At 37.4% G+C, this 27,986-nt stretch overlaps 1 protein-coding gene across 1 annotated transcript in view; it reads left to right on the forward strand.

The window, feature by feature from the left end:
• Nucleotides 1-635: 635 nt before the first annotated feature.
• Nucleotides 636-27,986, forward strand: part of LOC145446034 (linear primary-alkylsulfatase-like) — a 62,893-nt gene continuing 35,542 nt past the window's right edge. Inside the window, exons 1-2 of the mRNA XM_080324219.1 lie at nucleotides 636-1,081; nucleotides 15,076-15,201. Coding sequence (XP_080180345.1) covers nucleotides 805-1,081; nucleotides 15,076-15,201 — 403 coding nt within the window. The 5' untranslated portion in view covers nucleotides 636-804. The remainder of the gene's footprint in view (nucleotides 1,082-15,075; nucleotides 15,202-27,986) is intronic.

Below are 27,986 nucleotides of genomic sequence, written 5' to 3' on the forward strand. Positions count from 1 at the left end.
ACATGTGGCGGAGTGGTGGTTTTCGCAATCATGCTATCCAAGAAGCATATCGAAGAACGAATATCTGCCGACTACGCGACAAGGCACGTTGGGAAAATATTTGTACCGTTTGTATTGTATACAATGTAATCGATTATATACGTAAAACAATCGATTACGACCGCGACCACTTCAAAATTCTGTAATAGTCGAAATCGTGATAACAAATCACGTTCTCCCGATATCTGGAGATGCTACTACTAGTATAGGACTATCTATAAACTAGGAAATATTATTTGAACGAATTTTTAGATGCGTGGAATGTTGCCTAAAAGACCTCTTGTATATCGGTTCAGCCTATATTTTGAACCTTCATTGCTGAATAAGTAATGATAAGGTTATGATGAAGAGTGATTAAATTTATTGGTACTTGGTCATATAAATGTTTACCTGCATTTTTATAATTATTGTAAATTTTACCTAAAACTAAAATTAATGTATAGTAATGATGATTAGGTGCATTTTACTGGCGACGGGGATGGTGGCAACTGTGAATAGCAGAACATGCTAGGCGGGCCAGCTATTTCCGATTCTAGTCCCTGGCACATACAGATAAGGCATTCAGGGGCATTCACAGACATCTATGTGACATCTACGTTGGCGAACTTGTATTGAACTTGAATCAGAGTACGAACATGAACTCCTTTATTCCCGCAGGGCAAAGCATTAGACTCTGACATAGATAAGTAAGAATGCGGGATAAAATATCTTTTTAACGCGCTGGTTGGCACAGCGAGAATTATTAGCAGGGAACTACTCCAGTGAATGAACATGGAGAAAATAATATTTGCTCACATCCTAATATGCACGCTATTGGGAGCTTTGGCAGCAGTTGACGCTCAGGAATCGAAATCGAAGAGAGGAAAACGGGGTTTCCAGTATCTCGATGCACCGATCGCTAAAGTTACCGACGCTACTGAAGCGACTTCCAAGCTCATCGAATTCACGAGGACCGAATTTCTGAAAAAGGAAGTCTTGAAAGTGGGGGAACGCATCTACGTTGCTGTTGGATGGGCTCTTGCGAATTCGATAATGATTGAAGGTAATGTATTTATAAATCCCAATAATTGGAACTAGTAAACCAGGCTTCCATATTAGGACCTTGAATAACTGTTATAGCCCATTCATTAATACTCATGATCTAGCAGCCCTTACGACGCATCTGCTTCTGTTCCATCAATATTACCGTGGATCATGAAATATTGCGCTCCAATCTACAGAAGTTTTGGGATCACGTAGCAAGTTATTTCGAGTCCCTGCTACTTTGGATCTCATTTAAGCCGAGTCAAGTCGCTTTAATTTTCCAAGTGTCTATGCTCAAGTAAAGTCATCGCGAATCTTCACAATAAATTTTCCCTTGATGTGTCGCATAGCCTAATATATATTCAGAAATGTGTGGTTACGGATTCAAATTGCCGGGACCTTAAAGCTTCACGCAGACCATATATATGGAATTGATTAATGCGTGGTTGGAATAATATTGTGAAGGAATCCAGTAAATAAAGAGTTAGTATTGATGAGGTAGTAACTTCTCTTTGTGGCTAGGGCTGTATTTAAAACAAATGGTGTTTTAAAACACCTTGTTTAAAACACGTTTTAAACAGTGTTTTAAACAAAAGCCTTTTCAAAAATTTGTTTTTGTTTTTTTAAGTTGTAAAATTATGCCAGAATTGTGTAAATACTTTTCAAAGACCATGTTGTATGAGCCTACGGACAATTACCACCCGATACAACCGACGTATATCGATATGGGATGGTTGGAGCCCTCCAAATAGTCGGTTCAACAGCAATACTACAGACATTTCGTCAGTGTACCTATATCTATCCTATATCTTTAACTGTCAATACATTATGGCGTCACAATTGAATATTCCTGACGTCATGGCTTTACAAAATATTGAAAAACATGTAAGGGCCTTGTTTAAAAATGTTTGTTTTATATTGATTTTTGTTTTTAATGCAACCCTAGAGGTTCAGAATGCTCAGGAAGTGAAACATTTTGTGAATTACTAATTGACTCGCTAAAATTGAATTCAAGTCACGATTTATTACATATTTAGTCCGAGTCAAATCAATATATTTTCACGTAGTGACTGGAGAGTGGAGACAAGTCAAGCCATTCGAATAAAGCCCCGTCAGGGGCAGGTTTATTTTCTGTAAGTAACCTCGTCCATGTTTGCTTGTGGAATGTTTCTCGTTTACTTCACTTGACCTGATAATAATTTACTAGAGACTGAAATGATAAAACCATAGTTTTGCTTACCGCTATCTTATCATTTGCGTAAAGCAATTTGAAGCATATATGTTATCAATATTTGAGTTTGTATCATATTCATTTTATCGCCATATAGTAGGCCCTACATTACATGCATGATTTGTTTATCCCGTTTTTAAAATATCTACTTACACTGGCGAAACGTTATAATCGATATAAAATATCGTAGAAATAATGTAGGCTATAGGCTAGTGCAATGCAATTGCTTGCGAAACGTGCAGATGGGGTTTGCGTCCCGATAAAGAACCACTGATATTAGAACAGGATGGAGACTCTCTGGCGACGTCAACACAACTATATGTGCGGTTTTTCTCCGCAGCAAATGGTTCTGTAATTGTGTTGATTAGTCCCCATTTCCATGTGTCCCCTTGCTCATTTGTCACCATGCTGGTATGTCCCCATGCGCATGTGTCCCCATGCGCATGTGTCCCCATCCTCATCTGTCCATATCCTCATGTGTTACCATGCTACAGCGTCGCATGCTTAATTGTCGTTTTTAATTGCGTCGCATGCTCATATGTCGGGCAACTGTCAAAAATATGTAACGCCCTCTCCATTGCTTCTCCGGGCTTTCATTGTGCTTTTGGTCTAATTTGTGATGTTACATGCGCGCTATCAATACCGACTTATAACCTCTTGGTCCAGCCCGAACTATTAACCCCTGTGGCTGAATTCGTGATATCATTTCGCAGAATCTTTCAATCTTTGATCCGTATATAGCCGAGGATGAACCAATGGCGTAACATCACTTTTCTAACCCCTTGAGCTCCATCCCTACGAGTAATTTCACTTCTACCCTTTATACATACAATTCACTGATAAACGCACACTTTCCGTAGCGAACCAAGATCAGTAGCACGCATCAATGAGCGACTGGTCAGTTTCTGTATATCGGCTTACAACACACCCAAATCGCTAATGTGTGAAAACCAAGTCAGCATTTATTTTTAGTCTACTCACTTTTCAAAACTAGCAACTAGAAATGGAACTAGAAATAATAACGGCCATTAAATATCTGCAATCAAACAAGCAAAACAGAGTTGACTAGATTTCATTTCGATGCAACTCAATCTTTTTTATTTTGTCGGAATAGGATCGGTTTTCCACATGAAAATCAGTATAATAAAATTAGTAAAACATCGGACAGTATGTAAAATGTGGGCAGTTCAAATTTTAGGCCTACCTTTTATACTACCTCTGAAAATATTATGCGAGAATTTGACATTATGTTTCGATCATGCCTATTTAATTGGACTTTGTGTGTGACAATGCTATTGGTTGATCACGACTCCACGCAGATATGTCATTTACACTGATGTGCGTAGCTTTTAATACATGTCTCGTACATGCTGCGAAACAACCAATCTAGGTCTCAAAGCTGCCAGGGTGGATAAAAGAGTAATACTCAGTGACAAGAAGCGTACATCTCCAGTACTCGTGAAAATCATATCTCCTCACCCTAGCCCAATCATTATATTTAAAAATTAAATTCATATTCGAGTACTCGAAGCATTTTGTCCAGCCCTAACTATGAGCCTCGTCGGTTTCATCCGCGTTGGGTCCTGTTGACACCTCTGCAGATTTTAGTAAGTATATTCTGGTACAGTGGTTCCCAAACTTTTTGTGCTTGTGGCACACTAAAAGAAATTATAAACTGCTCGCGGTACACTTGAAAGAAAGTGACTTAAAAATTTGATAACGTGTTAATATGATGGCTATGCTTGTTTATACAAACTTATATTTGACGAAAACTATGTTAGATCGTGGACACACTTTACAGGCATTTCGTCACTTTCCATGCAGCGTCTCTCGGATACGGCTTTTAATTTCAGTAAAAACGAAAAAATAAGCATGCTCACATACCCATTATGGTTCAAATGACAATAACATTATGATTGCATTCAACATGAAATAGGAATTGGAAGGAGATACCCAACCTTTCAAACCTTTCGTGAAATCAAGGTTTAAAAAGGGGCGTTTCGTTTCGTGAATTGATGAGCTGCCCACCTGCTGCTAACGATTGCTTGATTTATGGCTTTCGAATGGTTTAGTAGTACCTACATATATTTGTTCGCAGCAAAATCTGACAAATATTGTTGAAGTGTTAGTTGAATCCCATCCAGTGTGCTCATGATTTGCGGGGCTATTTCTTGTTTTTAAGTTGATTCAAAGCGAATCAAACTATTTCCTCGATAAGTATAGTAGCCCATGCAATCATGATGTGAGCATAAAGGTAGCAGAGATGAGCATGGATTAGGATTAGGTTTTGAAAAAACAGGATTTGTGAAATTTTGTCGGATTTGGATTGGATTTGGATTAGACATTTTTTTCAGAACGGATTAGGATTTGGATTGGATTTAGTTATTTTCTGGGAGATTAAAATGTCGTGTGGCGAATGGCGACAAACTTTATTCAGATCAGTTATTAATGTACTTTTGGTTACTAAGTTATCTTGAATCAAGTGAATCGTTGGTTGTGAAATAAAATTTTCGAATCCCTCCATTGCATAAATTAGTATTTTTTCTTAATTTCCAGTTGGAATCGGATTAGGATTGGACATGGCCTTGAATATGAAAAAGTTATGGATTAGGATTTGGATTTGGATTTGAAGGTTCGGATTTGGATTGGATTAGGACATAGAAATTTCAAATCCGCTCATCTCTGAAAGGTAGTCATCGGCAACGCCCTGTGGTTGGTTTTAAGGACATGGTTGTGCGATTATCTCTTACTACTATGTCTCTCTCTGATAGTTTCCCCAAACGCATGAGCGATCTCGTCTTCTTGTTGTTGTGATCATAGTGTCCTATATCGTGTCGACACAAGCAAATCTCACGCATCAGTGAAATTGTATCACGTCACAATTTCCATTTGGCTACAGGCAATTTGACGGTCAATTTTGACCGGCTTGCCGAGCATTCAATTTGGTAAAACGGGCATCAATCGAACGCTGACTCTGCACTGATTACGAAAATATAAATTTTATTCCGTTCGTGGCCCTGGAACTCCCACAATCATTCTCGAATTTTTCATTGTTATGGAGATTGGCATTGGGACGCAACAATGCTGTCTGGCTCTTTTTCTCTTGAGCTACACTCTCGTTTCGCCAGACAGCATTGTTGCGTTCTGAGCTACTCTCTCGTTTCGCCAGACAGCATTGTTGCGTCCAAATGCCAATCTCCATAACAATGAAAAATTCGAGGCTGATTGTGGGAGTTCCAGGGCCACGAGCGGAATAAAATTTATATTTTTGTAATCAGTGCAGAGTCAGCTTTCGATTGATACCCGTTTCACCAAATTTAATGCTCAGCAAGCCGGTCAAAAACGACCATCAAATTGCCTGTGGCCAAATGGAAATTGTGACGTATTACAATTTCACTGAGCCGTGAGATTTGCTTGTGTCGACACCATATAGGACACTATGTTGTGATTGTGCGACGTGCGTGTATGTATTATGTATCAGCACCCACGTCTTGTGAGTTGTTGGAGCGATAGGGATTAGGCTAGTCAATGCAACGGTTCTTTTGTATTTCAGTTTGATCATTTATTACGGTACATAACCTATGAATAAATGCAAAGTTGCACAATGGTTACATGTGCAGATTTATCAGCCTGTTGAATAATTTAGACCGTTTTCAAGTAGCATTACGCATAAATACATGCCTTATATTAAATATTTTACGGTGTTCCTCCAAAATCCCAGAAAGACTCGCGGCACACCATATAATCGGTGGCGGCATTCAGTTTGAAATTCACTGGTCCAGTTAGTCATCTGGGACAGCTCTAGTAAGTCATCTGGGACAGGCTCTTAAGTCAGGAATACTGTGTCGTTGTCGCTTTCGCGATCAGAATCAGAACCAGCAGTATTCTTATCATTATACTAAGTGGCCTGCTTACGGCGTATATATCTAGCATATATTCTCTGGAAGCCTTCGACATGGCACGGTCATTTCAGGAGACAACTTAACGGGATACTAGGAATATAAAGTTCTTACTTGCAAATACAGTTCGAATCGATATATGAGAGTTTTTATTAGTCGTTTTTAATTTGACTTCCGGGATACTAAAATATTAAATATACCCAGACAAAGAAAGTGTTATTTGAAATATGTTACGAGATCGGGCTACGAATTAACCATAACTATACCTGGGGCCTACAACAGCTTCCGATGCGGAATTATTCTCTCTTGGTGCCTGAATGTTGAATGAAATGCAATACTTTTCATTATTACACTCTAAATCGAAAGCATCGATTTAGACACAAAATTGTGCATTCAAAGATGCAATATGGGACAAACACATAAAGTCGACCCAAATCTTTCGCCGCAGTGGTGTCATAATATGTGCAAGCTCACACTTCATCAGATAAAGTTACGAAATATGTGCTTTTTCTCACATCTTATCATCTGTCGCCGGCTTTGATCACTATGAAAGAGTTTACGTGTACATTTTAATAGTCCGGTAAGTTGCCGCACGAGTTGTGAGATCAGTAAGATTGAGGGGGATTGTGAGGTCGACGCTGGAAACGCTGCTGGAACTTATCGTAATGTCACTGGTAAATGACCAGATCATCCAAGGTACAGTGATGAGCGGACTGTAATATTTTTCGGTCCAAGTCCAATCCTGAAAATTTTCAATTCAGTCCTAGTCCATCCTGATCCAAAAATATTTTCAAAATTTACTGTCCAAGTCCGGTCCTGAAAATTTTCAATTCAGTCCTAGTCCATCCTGATCCAAAAATAATTGCCAGATTTTCAGTCCAAGTCCATCCTGATCCAAAAAAAAATTCAAAATCTTAAGTCCAATTCTAAAACTGAAAAAACAGAAGGACATGTTAGGGTGGTTATAAACACTGCACATCCAATTCGATTCAATTCCAGCTTGTAGAAGCGAAGTTATTACAACACGAGAATTTTCAATATACTAAAAAGTATACACATTTTTGATAGTGGCTGCCCGTCCCTATGAAGTTTTGTAAGAAATTGGTGCATTACAAGTTTGATTCAATTCCAACCAATAGAAGCGTGAAAATCGTTGTATTTACTGTGGGAAATTCTTTCATCAATAATTATAGAGCTACAACCCTATTTTGAACAGCTTCTTGGAGGTCTGAACTTGCATATACAATTGACTAATATATTCATATTGAAATTTACCCAAACATTTTCGGCAGACACTCATCAGGGATAATCGTCAGCAACTAGTAGAGAATTGGAAAGAACCTTGTATATCAACAATCGTATCACAAAATATGACAGGCGAAAATATGTTATCCGAAAATATCCGGGTTCATTCAAATATGAATATACTATTCAACACTACACCTACACCGGTTGGAATCCAACCAGTAGCATCTTCAGCCAGTAAATTTGAAAAAAGAAGTTATTTCCATCCAACACGAATGTACTTATACAAAACAAATGACTAACATATTCACTTTCAGGGGTTACTATACAACAAACTTGCCATAGTAGTTTGTTCCATGAGCACATAGAACACTATAGACGAAAGAACCAGCCGGAATGCAATATTTAGGTTAGCAACTAATACTGCGCCAGACGTTAACGATCAACATGAACGAAACGTGTAAGAATGATGACATGAAAAAGCAGATGGTAGCACCTGGTGACAAAATAGTGCCAAATTATCTCGAGTACGGTGATGAGTTGCAGTAGGCGTTAAGCATTGCATTACCATCAAGCTTACGGTACTTTAGGCTGCAGAGAGAAGATTGTACCACCACGACTTGGTAGAATTCGTGCTCTTCTACTATAGGGTTGAATTCAACTCAAGTTAGACCAAGAAGTCTACAACAGCAAAAGTGGCACGAATAGCCTATAGCATACGAACTAGGCAAACTTTTCCTATGGATCAGCGAACCTAGGAGTATCTCGACTCGACCTAAATCCATGTGTCCAAGAAAGAGAAATATAATAGGTAGTAGCCCAGATGCCGATGGATTGTTAACATTATACAAACAGTGCGCACCTTGGCAGCAGATACAGTGACCTCGACCTAATATTTTGATATGCACCCATATGCGAACATCAATTCCATATTTCTACAATTCTAACATCAAATACTACCTTAGATGCTCATGTAAACAGCACTTGCCTAGGCCAAGGTGGGTGTCCGATTCCATAGACAACTCCTATAGTCGCTTCGACATCTTCCTTTCTTTTCATTGTATCGCATTTTTTGTGGTGTATTAAACTGATAAAATTGCTAATAAACCAATGATGATGATGATGACTGATAAGATCTAATGTACTGTTAACAAATGTACATTGCTCTGGTTGAAGAAATTCGAAACTGTCAATGTGCCATACGGGCATCCCTAAAAGACGGAACAGCGGAAACAGCAGTTCTAACCAGCATGAAAATGTGCCAAAATTCCGTAATTTGGCTTCTAAATGCGTCAATTGACAACACTGGCAATAATTCTTCTCTCCCGCCGCCCCTCACTTCTGGTTACGAAACCAGCGGGCCCGAGTCCGGATTTTGAAATGCTCAAAATCCAAGTCCAACCTGTTTTTTAAAAATCACAATCCGGTCCGATCCGGATCCGACATTTATTTTCAAAATCACAATCCGGTCCGATCCGGTACCGACGAAAATAACCCATAATCCTGATCCTGTCCAATCCAAGTCCAATCCAATGCTCATCTCTGCCAAGGTAAGGTACGGTACGGGTACACTCGAGTGCCGATCATGACGTCATCGGTAAACCAATGACCCGGGGTCCGTTTGCTCCCGCTGGGTTATTTGCAGGGGAGGTATTAAGCTGCAAGATATAGATTCTCAAATGATGCAGCATTTCTATAATAGATGTTGAACGGTATTAACGACTCTGGTGTGAGTAATGCGTGTATTTAGCCCCGTTTACATATAGCTCAGAAGCAATGTTCCCTCTAATTGTGACGAGTCTGCAGCAAGCGCTCACCTACTCACTTCGCGGTCCCTTGGACAACAGTGCGTAACCACTAAAAAAAGTCATCTCTTCGGATTTTTTGTGCACAACTTATATTTTATGTGAGCAAACACCTGTCAGCTCAAAGCAATTGCACACGTGCGTACCTAAGAGGGCACATTGCTCAGGAGCCATGAAGTGGACTGCTGTTTCATCACTGTCGCTCCATTATTTTAGTGTGTCTCTTTCTTGCATTTACTAGGTTTTGTTAACGTTTCTCTTCTCATTTTATTTACCTACAAAACTGGCAGAAGAAATTGATCATTTCAACCCAATTATATATATCATTGTTACAACCACATGCTTGTCTGACTTGACTATGACTTCCATTATATATTTCCCCATTATTGATCATTAACATATCAGCAGTATAGCAATCAAGAAATAATCAATCATCAAACAATCATTGTCATCACCATGTAATTTTGAAGTACGTTGTTTAGTAATCTTTAGTGTTACCTGGCTATTATCAGTGCATTCTGCTTTTGACTGTTGACTGAATAAACATCTACATATTTCTCTATTGCTATCCCTCTCTGTCTCTCTCTCTCATTCACGCTTCACATCTCTCGGTAACGGCGGGAACTCAGTCAGGGTCAAATGTCATCGGTAAACGGAGCGATAAGTCGCATTACAATGACTTTGTGGATGTGGATGAACGTGTCGCTATTTGCTAGTCTCATCATAGCGGAAGGAATGGAGAAGATGTTGATTGCGCACGGCATTACGAGAGAACACATTGCTTTAATTGAAGGTAATTCGTTCAAGAATATCAACATGCGATATGTTATGATTACCGGTAAGTTGTCAAGAGGGTTCCTACAGCAAGCAGCAGTGTGAGAAATATTAGTAGATTGCCTTTTAGATCAACTTGCAGTAGCATCGAAACTGAGTTTCAGAATGTCAGTTAATCCTCTAACTTGATGCAATGTGGGTTTACAACTAGAATTCTTGACCAAGTTATAGACATCTTGCTTTGCAGTTAACTCACTTGTTTTTCCAATTACATGACATTTTCATTGATTGAAAACATAACATTTCTTTCATGAACCTATTATAATAATTATTGTTAATATTATCCAGTGAGATAAATCTTATTATATTCATATCAAGTTCCCTCTATATAACACATAGAAGTGTGTGTGCAGTGCATGCTTAACTCACTACATAGCTGCTTTTATAGTAACACTTTGCCTTTGTAATAGATCAGAGCGGGGTTTCAAATGGTCGTTCCGAGGAGTGTCGAAGCGAAATACTTACTACTCATGTCGAAATATTTGAAGTAGAGCTAGAGACAGATGAAGAGGTTAGTATTATTCAACTATTCTAAAATGAATTTATTAGTTGGGATGATCCTGTTTATTTTTGTTGCAATTTTATATATTAAATATGGTTGTGGCAGAACTCTTGCCTTCATATCAACCGGAATTCAATAAGTGGAATGTCCTTCAACCAAATCTTCTGCATTATTTGTATTTATCAGTATATTTATTTGTGGGGAAAAGAAGCCGCTGCGGTTATTCTCCTGATGGAGTTATGAAATGCAGTAACTGAAAAGAGAATCACAACAGGATTTGAGGGCGATAACGCTTCATCAGGTGAGTTGCAGGATTTGCTGCTTGCTTAACCTGGAACTGTGTGAACAATGAACATAGATGTACCGTAACGTCCTGATTTGTCAGATTTGTACTGATTTCGACTCTTGTCCTGATTTTTCGGCAAACATTGTTCGGCGTCTTCCGTAACACCTTGGACGTTTTGCATGCCACTATCTGGCACAAGTTCGAACTTAACAGACCGTCACAAAAGTACAGCTAGTTGTTTGAAAATTTTATGGCTTAACATGCGCGCCTGTAGAGTTGGTTCTAATTCGGGGGTCTGTTAATTTCCAAGTTGCGCCACAAACATGTGTTCTAATTCAGGGTCTGTTGAGCTCAGACGTGTGCCGCCAAAATGTTGCACAATTGTTTTTGGGTGCTGAAAATATGGTAGGCCTATGTTTTGATTGACGCTTTTTACGTTATGACGGTGCAATAAACTCGAACTGAAAAAAGGCCTCCAAAAATAAATGTTTACTAAATGCTTTTCAATTACATCATTCTTTTTGATAATGCTAAATCTAAGTTAGAATGAGCTGGTGTAAATTCGTTTTCGTCCCACACCATGGAAAATCATTTCTGCTGCTAATGTAATTTTTGGTTTTCCTGACTTCGAGTCCATAAGGATGGCTACCATGGATATAGTGCATAGAATCAGTGAATGTGAACATAATACTTGTGCCGTTCCAAAAGGAACCTGTATGATGGTATACTGATCAAATCTGAATGGATCATTAAAGGTTAGTAAACTGATGATTATGTGGAAAAACCCATACATGTCGACGACTAGACAGCATATCGTGACGACAGAATTTGCTATCACTTGTTTCCATGAGTTATGCTTGTTAAACCATATTGACAAAAACCTATATTGACCTATTCAGCTCTATTTTTATTCAATATTCATTATGCAGAAGTTCCATCAAGGCATTTCTACGTAATCTAAATCTTATGCTTTCAATTCACCCAGGGATTATTGGCAATATAATTTTACTTAACATGTTTCTTTCAATTCCAGGCCCATTCAGTCCAATTAACGGCCACAAAGCTGACATCTCGTACCAGCGCACCAGGAAAATGGTAACCTGCAGTCATGGATCGTGGCGAATGGCTTCCGCATAAAGGGATCGTCTCACAATATATCGAAACCATTTGAGATGGTGCTGGATCTTCTCGCGTGTTATTATGTTTGTGACCCCCCATATCCAAAAGTTTTCTAGATACTGTCAATTTTACAGTATATCCTGATTGGAGACAAAAATTTGGGTTTCAATCAAACAAGCTTCTCTGTTTTATGAACAGATTTCAGAGATCCCAGTAATGATTTTGATTTCGTTTGCTGACTTGGACAACTATACTAATTCTAATACTACTAATTCTAGTACTAGTCTAGTTGTCTAATTAGAGTGAAAAAATGTGTAGCTAAAATTCTGATTATACTCTAATTTTGAAAAAAACTAGCTATAATTTTAGTTCGTGAAGTGCTTCGTCTCTCTCATTCGAATCTAATTTGTGAAAACAACTGAACCTATAATTCTAATTGTACTCTAATTTGGAAAAACAGTGTAGCTATAGTTCTAATTCTACTCTATAATTTGAAAAAAACGAGCTACAAATCTAATTCTACTCTAATTTGGAAAAAGCTGTGTAGCTATAAATTCTGATGCTACTCTAATTTGTGAAATGTTTCTTTGCTCTCAATTGAATCTACTTTAGAAAACAACTACCGCATAGCTATATTTCTAATTCTACTCTAATTTGAAATAAAAACTACCTCTAATTGGATTCTAGTCTAATTCAGAAAATATACTGCAGTAATTATTCTGATTCTACTCCAATTTTTCAAATGTTACTTTGCTTTGATTGAAATCTAATTTGTGATAACAACTGTGTCGTTATAATTCTACTCCAATTTGGGAAATGTTTTTTTGATCTAATTTGTGAAAACAACTGTGTTACCATAATTCTAATTCTACTCAAATTTTTGAAATGTTTTTTTTTGCTCTAATTAGAATCTAATTTGTGATAACAACTGTGTCGCTATGATTCTAATTCTACTCCAATTTGGGAAATATTTTTGCGTCAATTAGAATGTATTTTGTGAAAACAACTTTGTTGCTATGATTGTAATTCTACTCCCATTTTTGAAATGTTTTTGCTCTAATTAGAATCTAATTTGTGATAACAACTATGTCGCTATAATTCTAATTCTACTCCAATTTGGAAAATGTTTTTTTGATCTAATTAGAATCTAATTTGTGAAAATATCTGTGTTACCATAATTCTAATTCTACTCCTATTTTTGAAATGTTTTTGCACTAATTAGAATCTAATTTGTGATAACAACTGTGTCGCTATGACTTTAATTCTACTCCAATTTGGTAAATATTTTTTGCACTAATTAGAATCTAATTTGTGAAAACAACTGTGTTGCTATGATTGTAGTTCTACTCAAATGTGGGAAATGGTTTTTGCACTAATTAAAATCTAGTTTGTGAAAACAACTGTGTTGCTATGATTGTAATTCTACTCCAATTTGTGAAATGATTCTTTGCTCTAATTTGAATCTAATTTGTGAAAACAACTGTGTTACGATAATTCTAATTCTACTCCAATTTTTGAAATGTGATCCAATTTGTGATAACAACTGTGTCGCTATGATTCTAATTCTATCCCAATTTGTGAAATGTTTCTTTGCTCTGATTCAAATGTAATTTGTGGTTGCAACTGTGTCGCTATAACTCTAATTCCATACAAATTTGTGAAATGTTTCTTTGCTCTAGTTAGAAACTGAAAACAACCGTGTCGCTAGGATTGTAATTCTACTCCAATTTGTGAAATGTTTCTTTGCTCTAATTGGAATCTAATTTGTGATAACAACTGTGTCGCTATAATTATAATTCCATACCAATTTGTGAAATGTTTCTTTGCTCTAATTAGAAACTAATTATTGAAAACAACCGTGTCGCTAGGATTGTAATTCTACTCTAATTTTTGAAATGTTTTTTGCTGTAATTAGAATCTAATTTGTGATAACAACTGTGTCGCTATAATTCTAATTCCATACCAATTTGTGAAATGTTTCTTTGCTCTAATTAGAAACTAATTATTGAAAACAACCGTGTCGCTAGGATTGTAATTCTACTCAAATTTTTGAAATGTTTTTTGCTCTAATTAGAATCTAATTTGTGATAACAACTGTGTCGCTATAAGTCTAATTCCATACCTATTTGTGAAATGTTTCTTTGCTCTAATTAGAAACTAATTATTGAAAACAACCGTGTCGCTAGGATTGTAATTCTACTCCAATTTTTGAAATGTTTTTTGCTCAAATCAGAATCTAATTTGTGATAACAACTGTGTCGCTATGATTCTAATTCCATCCCAATTTGTGAAATGTTTCTTTGCTCGAATTAGAATCTAATTTGCGAAAACAACTGTCGCTATAATTCTAATTCCACACCAATTTGTGAAATGCTTCTTTGCTCTAATTAGAATCTAATTTGTGATAACAACTGTGTCGCTGTGATTCTAATTCTATCCCAATTTGTGAAATGTTTCTTTGCTCTAATTAGAATCTGATTTGAGGAAACAACCGTGTCGCTAGGATTGTAATTCTATCCCAATTTGTGAAATGTTTCTTTGCTCTGATTCAAATGTAATTTGTGGTTGCAATAGTGTCGCTATAATTCTATTTCTAGACCAATTTGTAAAATGCTTCTTTTCTCTAATTAGAATCTAATTTGCGAAAACAACTGTGTCACTATAATTCTAATTCTACACCAATTAGTGAAACGTTTCTTTGCTCTCATTAGAATCTAATTTATGATAACTTTGTAGCTGTAGTTCTTATTTCTATTTGGAAAAGCTTGAATTTTTCAACTGTGCAAGCTAGAAATTCACACATTTTCGTCTGCAAATGAATGTTCTGTATTCATCTTTCGTTGCAATAAAATCTTTTTTGAGCCTAAGCTGAGTAAAAATTCATGGATGGGTGGTATTAATTTCGAGCTCTGCACCAGTCAGCATGAACACACCACCACTAAACACAGGATAGCCAGGCACACATCGGCTCCAGCACGTTGTGTGGTAGTTAGAAAAAAAACCGGATTTGGCGTGTAAATTTGCGTTCCTCTGCACGCATTCGAATTTAGAGTGTACTGTTGTGGCATGAAATTACACATGTGTTAATACAGGTGACGACGGCATACTGATCGTAGACACGACCGAAAGCCCAGATAGTATGAAAGCAATTCTGATCGAATTTCGTAAAATATCAAGCAAGCCCGTGAAAGCGATCATTTTCACGCACTTCCACACAGGTAATGGAAATTGTGGTGACTGTCGTGGTACTCAATATGCTTCATAAGTTTGCAGTAAGCTTGAATTTATTTACATTATATAGACCTATTAATGAACGTAATTCCCAGTAATGGTAATGAAGAATAAGGCTATATCAGGCCTTGGCAAAGTGCGGCCTGCGGGACAAGTGCGGCCCACGGAGCTGTTCTGAGCAGTCTGCGAAAAGTTGATCGGAATTCAATGCAGAAAACCTTCTTTTTTTATTGTTGCTGTGTGGACTATAACCAAAGGCTGTAAAAACTGAAACGAAAATTCATTTACTTCCAAGTCTGTTCAAGAATATGCCGTGATTACGCAGCCCACATACCTCGCATCATGTTTCTTTGTTTTTTGTTTTGTTTTTATCGAGTGCTATGGTTATTTACACCAGGCCACAATAGTAGTATATACGATCGCTCGCATGACGCAATGGGTTTCTTATGGGCCCGCTGGTGACTCGTATTGAAAACTCGTGTTGGTGATGGTACCCTTTTGACCCCCCCTTCCGCTCGTGATGTGCCATGTGTTCTTATGGGATCTCTGGTGATGGTACCCTTTCGGGTATAGGCTGCATCGGTGATGTGCCATGAAAACTCGTGTTGGTGATGGTACCCTTTCAGACCACCTATCGCTCATGATATGCCATGTATTTTCACGGGATCTCTGGTGATGTGCCATTGTTTCTTAAGGGATCTCTGGTGATGTGCCATTGTTTCTTATGGGCCCGCTGGTGACTCGTATTGAAAACTCGTGTTGGTGACTCGTACTTTTAGACCCCCCCTCTCGCTCGTGATTCGTAATGGGTTCTTATGGACGCGGCGGTGACTCGTACTTTTGGGTATAGGCTGCGGCGGTGACTCGTATTGAAACTCGTGTTGGTGACTCGTACTTCGGGTATAGGCTGGGGCGGTGACTCGTATTGAAAACTCGGGGTCGTGATTCGTACTTTTGGGTATAGGCTGCGGCGATGATGTGTCTGTCATGTATTCTTACGCGATCTCTGGTGATTCACCGTGTGTTCTTATGGGCGTAGCGGTGAATCGTACTTTCGAGTATAGGCATCTCTCGCGAGGTGTTGAATATGTACGAGTCACCAACAATAACCGCACAAACGGAAACGTGGCTTGTAAGAGGATTTACGCAGTGCGACCTATATTTCGAATGATCTGCGTGTGGGATTGTTTCCCGGCCAACTGCGTGCTACTATCGAATATTACACTATTCCATTCAGTGCGAAATAGTTTGATCGTAAATTATTTTATATGATATCGTAGTTTAGTCGTGTCAAATGACCGATCGTGTTCTCTTTCCTCGCTATTGATTGCTAGCTGAATAATACTTTCGGCTTATTCACGCCGCTGTTTCACACCTATAGAATCAATACCAACTAACTAAACAAGAATCAAGAAATCTCAAGTATACACATATAATAATTGTATTTATTTCTGAGAAATCAAACGCCTAACAAAAACACGCAACTTATCATTTGGCCAACTCTGGCATTACCAAAAAATCTAGGTATTGTTGATTGAAAACCCTTGAGTCCTTATTATCAAAAATGTTATAGTGTGGCGTCGGAATCCATTCGCGAGATGTTCTATAGGTAAATTGAGGTAATCCAAAATGAAATATCTCGACTTTGACATAGTCTAAATTGAAATAGATTGACAAACATGACTACCAACTTTCCCGCAGCTCCATTTCAATATTATACGCACATTGATTTGAAACAAGTAATGATACCTTACAACTCTATTCGCGATCCGGCTTTTCGTTTGTCAAAGCGACATTTTAACATCTTACCATACTCAAAAGAATTATTCACAACATCACCAAGTGTTAAAAATCTACTTTTCACTTACTTGATTATATCACTGCAACTCACAAATTTGAATTAATTCATTCTGGTTGTATTCGTATGATCGGTCTTTTTTTTTTATTCAATTGTAAAGGTCGTTACTGTTCTGAAGACAAAGTAAGCTATTTACTAATCGACACATATACGACTTGACATAAACATATTATATTTTGAGTATACGAGATTTGAATGTCTGAATAATAACCGAGAAATAATTTATCACAATAAAATCCGTACATTACAGCGTAAAAGATGTTGGAATGTCAGCAACTCTGTACGGTCAACCCGATCAACTCGTCATGATCATTCCTGAAATCGACACGAACACGACCACTGACTTGAGTTAACCACAAAACAGCATCAAGTTTTAAATCCACTTGTAGCTTACGGCTTATTCGAATGCTGGTTATGTTTTGTTGTAATTGAGTGTACGGAAATAGTATTACATCTCGACATCTTACCATCTTACCATATTCAAAGAGTCAACCACGAAAACATTGCCAAGTAAATCCGTTTGTAACTTACCCAACCAACTCAACAGTATCCTTATGAAAAGTAGACAAGACTACGCGAGTAATCACCACAATCCGAAATCCATAGCAAGTTCAGTTGTATTCATAGTCCGCCAACTCGTATTTTTTTATTCAGCTGTAAAAGTCGTTACTATTCTGTAACCTAAAGTAATTACTACTCGGCGCGCACAACTTGAGATTAACATAATATGTTTGAGTATACGAGGTTTGAAAGTTTGACCAACGTAGTTGAGAATTTCATTTCTTACAATCGAACGCAGGCGTTATATTGAAAATTATAATGATGTAAACATAAGGTTCGACACATTGATTTGACATATGAGATTTTGTAATGCTCGACCATGACTTGATTATTAAATTATTCGCGTTAATTAGACCCGGCGTTGTGGTAAAGGTTATTATGACAGCAACAAACTTTTCATTACCGTTGTTATTAACATATTGAGTTGTAAAACTATGCGTGTCTGAAATGTTCTTTAATGGAAAATTATTCCACCTTGGTACATATCACCCTGCGTATCGCGGATATCAGAAAATATTTTACAAATGTAATTGTCTCCACTAACCAAGACTAAAGATGAAACAACAATTTCCTTTGTTAAACAATAACCGGTACAATACTTTATCATCGTAATCAGCAGTGAGAATTGAAACACTTTCGCACATTATCCGGTGTCAAGATATCACACTGGGTGAATTGACATGCAGCCGCTTGATTAATACCTAATCCATTCGCACCATTTCACATACTTTGATCATTACAAAAGTAAATTGGAATATGTTTGCTAGATGCATTCAATTCAGTTAGAAATATCTGGTACACAACAATCGTAATATCAAGGAAGTACTTGCTACGCTGTAATCCACTTAACGTGTTTTGCATTGTTGTTCATTTGTAGTATTGATTGTTTTGAATCGCCTGAAATAATTGTCGTCATCTAACCAGACTACTGAAAGTCGTTGCCATCACAAAAACAATTTGCATGACGTTTATTAAATGTGTCCTATAGTTAGAATTATTTGTAAAACACACACACAATCAGAGAAATTGAAAATCTTCCTAATTTCATTCGTCAAAGTAAATGTCATCACAATACTCAGTCACTAAAAGACCTTACTTGTACGGGATTGAAGCACCGATAATTAACTAGCTAAACCGAACTCCAAAGAAATTTTACTCACTCGACGGATATGAAACAGCGTCGCTTAATCGGTCTATATCTTTTTTCTAAATGCAAATCATATCCACCCAGCAGAAAACAATTTTCACTCGCTTGGTAATGAAACCGAAGTCTCCATTTGATATTTTATTTTTGGTCAAATACTTTGCAATGAACACATTTGAGTGGCTGAGCTTTACATCATCAAGCTGTCATCTGTAAATCAAGATTACATCCAACTTGTAACTGTATCGTTTAACTACCAGGTTGCATCAGTTTGCTATTTTTGTCATTCAGTGACTGCTGAACATACCAAACGATACACATTCACTTACGAAATACTGTGTTGATCGTAATTTCCATCATCGTGATAATCGCAGTACATTTGTTTCGAGTTCATAACAACCGACTACTTCTCTATGACATGACGAATTTTTGAAAAGTTAAGCTTAGAAGATTGGTGCATCTCGCGAAAAATAATATACCACTCATATTGATACTGTTACTCCATTGACCGGTATTTTCAAACGAGTCGATTTTCAACCGTGCAAAATTTATTACTTGAGTTGTCCCGCTTACTATATTTAAATGTAAACTCACCCGTCTTTCAACAACAAACAATGATAAAAAAGTACACAAGCAAACACAACAAGTTTTACTTTTGTAGGACACTAATTATTATTCCACGCATCTCATTTCACACTAAGTGTATATGAAAGATATTCATGGTACACGAATATATTCGCTCATGCTACGAACATACGCAATGATTGGTGACGCTTTCACACTATTTCGATTTAGTGTAACAAAAACAACAACAACAATTTTCACTCTCTTGACTTATGAAAACAACAGACGAACCTTCATTCAATATTTTGTTTTTGTCAACTAGTTACTTTTTCATGAGACCCCCACTACTCTTACAAAAGTACGAAAGATATTTACATCACACAAAGTAATCAACTTTACTCGATATTCCCACATTACGAAACTAAAGAATGGTTGGTTTGGCTCTACAAACTGTTTCGTTACCTCAAGACCTTTATTGTCTGAATGGTTGTTCATGTGTCTTAAGAACCGAATAGTTCAACACAGCACTAGTATTAACAGAAACACCAGAGTTGTTTACACAAAAGTTGTATGTATGCAGTATACAAATATCATGTGTAAGTCCAGCACAATTGTGGTATCCATACGAGTTAAGTTAACACAATTTACGACACCGAGGTCGCCTCATCTTTCGTAAGACAACAAACCAAGGCTTCAGGATATGTCCATGTCATAACAATAAATCAGCTACGCCAACAACAGAGTACATATGTTTTCTAGTTACGGTGCTTACATCTTACACACAAATCGACCTACTTTGCTAACGAAAAGTGCTGAGTCATCACATGGTTGTCCTCACAACAATACAACTAAAACATATTATCATACAAAATGATCGTTATAGTTTGCACACCAATGGTACATCGTACAAGTAACAAGTCTCGAGAATCCAGTTATTCAAAAAAACGTGAAAGTGTTCCTACGCCAAGTCGGTATGTTGACGAAAGCATATACCGTAATATCATGATCGATTTACATTCGTTGGTCACAAAATGTCACTACTCTAATTATTTTTCGCTCAAAAGCCTACTTGTCACCATTCGTTTCATCAAGCACGAGTTCAAGAAACCTGCTACGATATGAATTGTTATTTTTATGTTGTGTAAATAGGTAATAATTTTAGTAACATTATATCAACATCATCGAGTTGTGCGAATAGATTTACATGTGGTCTTGTGGTTTTCGTCGAGACATACAGCACGAACTAACTGTAGACTCCTCTCTGTTGTACAGCTACTCGGTAATCGAAATGCATTAACATGTAAACAGCGATCTTGTTTCGTCGCACCAAAAATATGTTCACTGTCGCGATAATCCTTTTCACACTCGTAATAGTGTACCAACGTCAAGCGATAACGTTTAACAAGACCAACGACACTGAACCCACGACGTTTACCTATGTAAAATTACCACTTTCACTTGCCAGTCCCTCGTTTACCTGACTAAACATATTATTTTCCTTTGGAGATCTGACGTTTACCCAGAGTAAGAAACCATTTTCACTTGTAAATATTTTTTTCCTCAGCTAACAAACCTTTTTTCACTTGGAAATATATTTTTTCTCTGGTTAACAAACCTTTTTCCCTGAGCAACACACCATTTTGAGTTGGTGGTCGTCGTTTACCCGAGTAAAAATATCATTTTCTTTTGGAGAGCCGGCGTTTACCCAGTGTAACAATACATTTTCACTTGGCCATCTAGCTTTACCTAGAGTAACTAATCATTTCTCCTGGGTAACAAACCCTTTTCGTCTGGAAAACTATCATTTGCCTGAGTACCAATACAGTTTTCACTTGGAAATCTATCTTTCACCTGGGTAACAATACCATTTTCGTTTGGAAAACTATCATTTACCTGGGTACCAATACCATTTTCGTTTTGAAAAGTGACAACTACACCGGTCAATTTGATATTTTTTGTATATTGTTACAACAGACAGTGACAAAATATACACCAACAACGACTCCGATACATTTGTGTAATCAAATATTCACTTGCTCTGATGCATCCCATCAAAATCATTGGTTACTCACATACAATAACAATGTGCTGTTGTACATCGACATGTATGTTTTCGGAATTGGCGAATAAAGGGGTTTCTGATATGTCCGTGATGTCCGGGTTCGTGCTTTGGATTTTCCAGAGTCAAAATGTCTGAATAAAACACCTCCTTGACGATGGTTGGTATGTGGATAACGGTGTTCGGAAAACGGTTGGATTTATGTCACCCATCGCGATAACAACTCCAGGTCGAGTTTTCCTCCCGCATGTTTACTATATTGTGTCTTTATTGGTCAATGTATGTCTCGACATTCAGTTTGAAATCGGAAACCCTGATAAAGTACGTAACCGGATCCGGATATCAACTGTGAATCGATAAACCAATGAACAATATTCAAAGTAAACATGTTACACCCTGTGTTTCCACGAAAAAATACCTTCCAGACATACGTCGCGCTTGTTTGCCCACACCAGTATACGCGCAAATGGAGGTGTGTGACATTGCATGCAATGTGTTGGTATACAAACATCGATCCACAGACATTATCATAGCCGGTAGTTTTGATGTAGATCGAATGTCACCTGATAACAATGTCATACCAATAAGCCACATTGCAATGACTCTGAGTCAATCTGAAGCATGACATACAGACACACAAACATAGAAACCGTAACATGGGTATTCACACGACTACCTTTGACAGGGAGAGTGAACTGTACAGTACATACCAATATTGTGATCACAGTCAAATATGCGAACCGTGCACAATCATATACCCAGGTTTTTGTTGGATATGTACGAAACCGATAAATCGATACATTTCTTTTCCCTGGATATCAATAATACAATCGCCATTCAAATACATCGCTCGAATGTGAGGTTCGTCTGGTGTAAAATCCATATCAAATAACACCAAAGTGTGCCTTCCGTGTTTTATCATTTCCACCGACGCTTCTTGTCTGTGTCGTAACACTATGGTGCTGGGACTTGAAAAACGACAGATTGTGAAACGGATTGACATGACCAACTGAATCGATGTCAATAACCTCGTGGTGATGACAGTGTCAAAATGCTACCGATATGACGAGACCAACCCGATCTCTTGTAGCGATGCCCGTTTCGAGATGACACCGGACGAAATGGACCCTTAGGATGATGTGTTTTATGATTGTGTGTGAAATCACGAGGTAGTGTTCTATTTGTGGTGTACGATTGCAGTCTTCACAGAAACACACCTTATTGGATCACAGTATCAGTCCGAGATTTGCATAATCACTGTTCGCGATATTTATCTGGAGTCGTTATGTGGGAGTAGCGACATCCATGCATCGTGACTGAAAGACTGATCGCAATCATTTCGAGCACCACTTCGATAGTTCACCTAGATCAAACGCTGCAGCAGAAAACTTCGGTGTCGACAACACATTGACCGATGTATCCAATTGGTCTGGGTGACCTGTCCGGAGATAGGGCCATAACTATCTTGTAATGTTACAACGCGATAAAACCATCGAGTAAATCAGTGAACGGTGTCGAAATATCGATGTAATAGCGCGGACTCATTGCAATGTGGCTTATTGGTATGACATTGTTATCAGGTGACATTCGATCTACATCAAAACTACCGGCTATGATAATGTCTGTGGATCGATGTTTGTATACCAACACATTGCATGCAATGTCACACACCTCCATTTGCGCGTATACTGGTGTGGGCAAACAAGCGCGACGTATGTCTGGAAGGTATTTTTTCGTGGAAACACAGGGTGTAACATGTTTACTTTGAATATTGTTCATTGGTTTATCGATTCACAGTTGATATCCGGATCCGGTTACGTACTTTATCAGGGTTTCCGATTTCAAACTGAATGTCGAGACATACATTGACCAATAAAGACACAATATAGTAAACATGCGGGAGGAAAACTCGACCTGGAGTTGTTATCGCGATGGGTGACATAAATCCAACCGTTTTCCGAACACCGTTATCCACATACCAACCATCGTCAAGGAGGTGTTTTATTCAGACATTTTGACTCTGGAAAATCCAAAGCACGAACCCGGACATCACGGACATATCAGAAACCCCTTTATTCGCCAATTCCGAAAACATACATGTCGATGTACAACAGCACATTGTTATTGTATGTGAGTAACCAATGATTTTGATGGGATGCATCAGAGCAAGTGAATATTTGATTACACAAATGTATCGGAGTCGTTGTTGGTGTATATTTTGTCACTGTCTGTTGTAACAATATACAAAAAATATCAAATTGACCGGTGTAGTTGTCACTTTTCAAAACGAAAATGGTATTGGTACCCAGGTAAATGATAGTTTTCCAAACGAAAATGGTATTGTTACCGAGGTGAAAGATAGATTTCCAAGTGAAAACTGTATTGGTACTCAGGCAAATGATAGTTTTCCAGACGAAAAGGGTTTGTTACCCAGGAGAAATGATTAGTTACTCTAGGTAAAGCTAGATGGCCAAGTGAAAATGTATTGTTACACTGGGTAAACGCCGGATCTCCAAAAGAAAATGATATTTTTACTCGGGTAAACGACGACCACCAACTCAAAATGGTGTGTTGCTCAGGGAAAAAGGTTTGTTAACCAGAGAAAAAATATATTTCCAAGTGAAAAAAGGTTTGTTAGCTGAGGAAAAAAATATTTACAAGTGAAAATGGTTTCTTACTCTGGGTAAACGTCAGATCTCCAAAGGAAAATAATATGTTTAGTCAGGTAAACGAGGGACTGGCAAGTGAAAGTGGTAATTTTACATAGGTAAACGTCGTGGGTTCAGTGTCGTTGGTCTTGTTAAACGTTATCGCTTGACGTTGGTACACTATTACGAGTGTGAAAAGGATTATCGCGACAGTGAACATATTTTTGGTGCGACGAAACAAGATCGCTGTTTACATGTTAATGCATTTCGATTACCGAGTAGCTGTACAACAGAGAGGAGTCTACAGTTAGTTCGTGCTGTATGTCTCGACGAAAACCACAAGACCACATGTAAATCTATTCGCACAACTCGATGATGTTGATATAATGTTACTAAAATTATTACCTATTTACACAACATAAAAATAACAATTCATATCGTAGCAGGTTTCTTGAACTCGTGCTTGATGAAACGAATGGTGACAAGTAGGCTTTTGAGCGAAAAATAATTAGAGTAGTGACATTTTGTGACCAACGAATGTAAATCGATCATGATATTACGGTATATGCTTTCGTCAACATACCGACTTGGCGTAGGAACACTTTCACGTTTTTTTGAATAACTGGATTCTCGAGACTTGTTACTTGTACGATGTACCATTGGTGTGCAAACTATAACGATCATTTTGTATGATAATATGTTTTAGTTGTATTGTTGTGAGGACAACCATGTGATGACTCAGCACTTTTCGTTAGCAAAGTAGGTCGATTTGTGTGTAAGATGTAAGCACCGTAACTAGAAAACATATGTACTCTGTTGTTGGCGTAGCTGATTTATTGTTATGACATGGACATATCCTGAAGCCTTGGTTTGTTGTCTTACGAAAGATGAGGCGACCTCGGTGTCGTAAATTGTGTTAACTTAACTCGTATGGATACCACAATTGTGCTGGACTTACACATGATATTTGTATACTGCATACATACAACTTTTGTGTAAACAACTCTGGTGTTTCTGTTAATACTAGTGCTGTGTTGAACTATTCGGTTCTTAAGACACATGAACAACCATTCAGACAATAAAGGTCTTGAGGTAACGAAACAGTTTGTAGAGCCAAACCAACCATTCTTTAGTTTCGTAATGTGGGAATATCGAGTAAAGTTGATTACTTTGTGTGATGTAAATATCTTTCGTACTTTTGTAAGAGTAGTGGGGGTCTCATGAAAAAGTAACTAGTTGACAAAAACAAAATATTGAATGAAGGTTCGTCTGTTGTTTTCATAAGTCAAGAGAGTGAAAATTGTTGTTGTTGTTTTTGTTACACTAAATCGAAATAGTGTGAAAGCGTCACCAATCATTGCGTATGTTCGTAGCATGAGCGAATATATTCGTGTACCATGAATATCTTTCATATACACTTAGTGTGAAATGAGATGCGTGGAATAATAATTAGTGTCCTACAAAAGTAAAACTTGTTGTGTTTGCTTGTGTACTTTTTTATCATTGTTTGTTGTTGAAAGACGGGTGAGTTTACATTTAAATATAGTAAGCGGGACAACTCAAGTAATAAATTTTGCACGGTTGAAAATCGACTCGTTTGAAAATACCGGTCAATGGAGTAACAGTATCAATATGAGTGGTATATTATTTTTCGCGAGATGCACCAATCTTCTAAGCTTAACTTTTCAAAAATTCGTCATGTCATAGAGAAGTAGTCGGTTGTTATGAACTCGAAACAAATGTACTGCGATTATCACGATGATGGAAATTACGATCAACACAGTATTTCGTAAGTGAATGTGTATCGTTTGGTATGTTCAGCAGTCACTGAATGACAAAAATAGCAAACTGATGCAACCTGGTAGTTAAACGATACAGTTACAAGTTGGATGTAATCTTGATTTACAGATGACAGCTTGATGATGTAAAGCTCAGCCACTCAAATGTGTTCATTGCAAAGTATTTGACCAAAAATAAAATATCAAATGGAGACTTCGGTTTCATTACCAAGCGAGTGAAAATTGTTTTCTGCTGGGTGGATATGATTTGCATTTAGAAAAAAGATATAGACCGATTAAGCGACGCTGTTTCATATCCGTCGAGTGAGTAAAATTTCTTTGGAGTTCGGTTTAGCTAGTTAATTATCGGTGCTTCAATCCCGTACAAGTAAGGTCTTTTAGTGACTGAGTATTGTGATGACATTTACTTTGACGAATGAAATTAGGAAGATTTTCAATTTCTCTGATTGTGTGTGTGTTTTACAAATAATTCTAACTATAGGACACATTTAATAAACGTCATGCAAATTGTTTTTGTGATGGCAACGACTTTCAGTAGTCTGGTTAGATGACGACAATTATTTCAGGCGATTCAAAACAATCAATACTACAAATGAACAACAATGCAAAACACGTTAAGTGGATTACAGCGTAGCAAGTACTTCCTTGATATTACGATTGTTGTGTACCAGATATTTCTAACTGAATTGAATGCATCTAGCAAACATATTCCAATTTACTTTTGTAATGATCAAAGTATGTGAAATGGTGCGAATGGATTAGGTATTAATCAAGCGGCTGCATGTCAATTCACCCAGTGTGATATCTTGACACTGGATAATGTGCGAAAGTGTTTCAATTCTCACTGCTGATTACGATGATAAAGTATTGTACCGGTTATTGTTTAACAAAGGAAATTGTTGTTTCATCTTTAGTCTTGGTTAGTGGAGACAATTACATTTGTAAAATATTTTCTGATATCCGCGATACGCAGGGTGATATGTACCAAGGTGGAATAATTTTCCATTAAAGAACATTTCAGACACGCATAGTTTTACAACTCAATATGTTAATAACAACGGTACTGAAAAGTTTGTTGCTGTCATAATAACCTTTACCACAACGCCGGGTCTAATTAACGCGAATAATTTAATAATCAAGTCATGGTCGAGCATTACAAAATCTCATATGTCAAATCAATGTGTCGAACCTTATGTTTACATCATTATAATTTTCAATATAACGCCTGCGTTCGATTGTAAGAAATGAAATTCTCAACTACGTTGGTCAAACTTTCAAACCTCGTATACTCAAACATATTATGTTAATCTCAAGTTGTGCGCGCCGAGTAGTAATTACTTTAGGTTACAGAATAGTAACGACTTTTACAGCTGAATAAAAAAATACGAGTTGGCGGACTATGAATACAACTGAACTTGCTATGGATTTCGGATTGTGGTGATTACTCGCGTAGTCTTGTCTACTTTTCATAAGGATACTGTTGAGTTGGTTGGGTAAGTTACAAACGGATTTACTTGGCAATGTTTTCGTGGTTGACTCTTTGAATATGGTAAGATGGTAAGATGTCGAGATGTAATACTATTTCCGTACACTCAATTACAACAAAACATAACCAGCATTCGAATAAGCCGTAAGCTACAAGTGGATTTAAAACTTGATGCTGTTTTGTGGTTAACTCAAGTCAGTGGTCGAATTCGTGTCGATTTCAGGAATGATCATGACGAGTTGATCGGGTTGACCGTACAGAGTTGCTGACATTCCAACATCTTTTACGCTGTAATGTACGGATTTTATTGTGATAAATTATTTCTCGGTTATTATTCAGACATTCAAATCTCGTATACTCAAAATATAATATGTTTATGTCAAGTCGTATATGTGTCGATTAGTAAATAGCTTACTTTGTCTTCAGAACAGTAACGACCTTTACAATTGAATAAAAAAAAAAAAAGACCGATCATACGAATACAACCAGAATGAATTAATTCAAATTTGTGAGTTGCAGTGATATAATCAAGTAAGTGAAAAGTAGATTTTTAACACTTGGTGATGTTGTGAATAATTCTTTTGAGTATGGTAAGATGTTAAAATGTCGCTTTGACAAACGAAAAGCCGGATCGCGAATAGAGTTGTAAGGTA

This window comes from Botryllus schlosseri, chromosome 9, assembly GCF_051294905.1.
Source record: "Botryllus schlosseri isolate E-star chromosome 9, Bs_hap1, whole genome shotgun sequence".
Taxonomy (NCBI): Eukaryota; Metazoa; Chordata; class Ascidiacea; order Stolidobranchia; family Styelidae; genus Botryllus; species Botryllus schlosseri.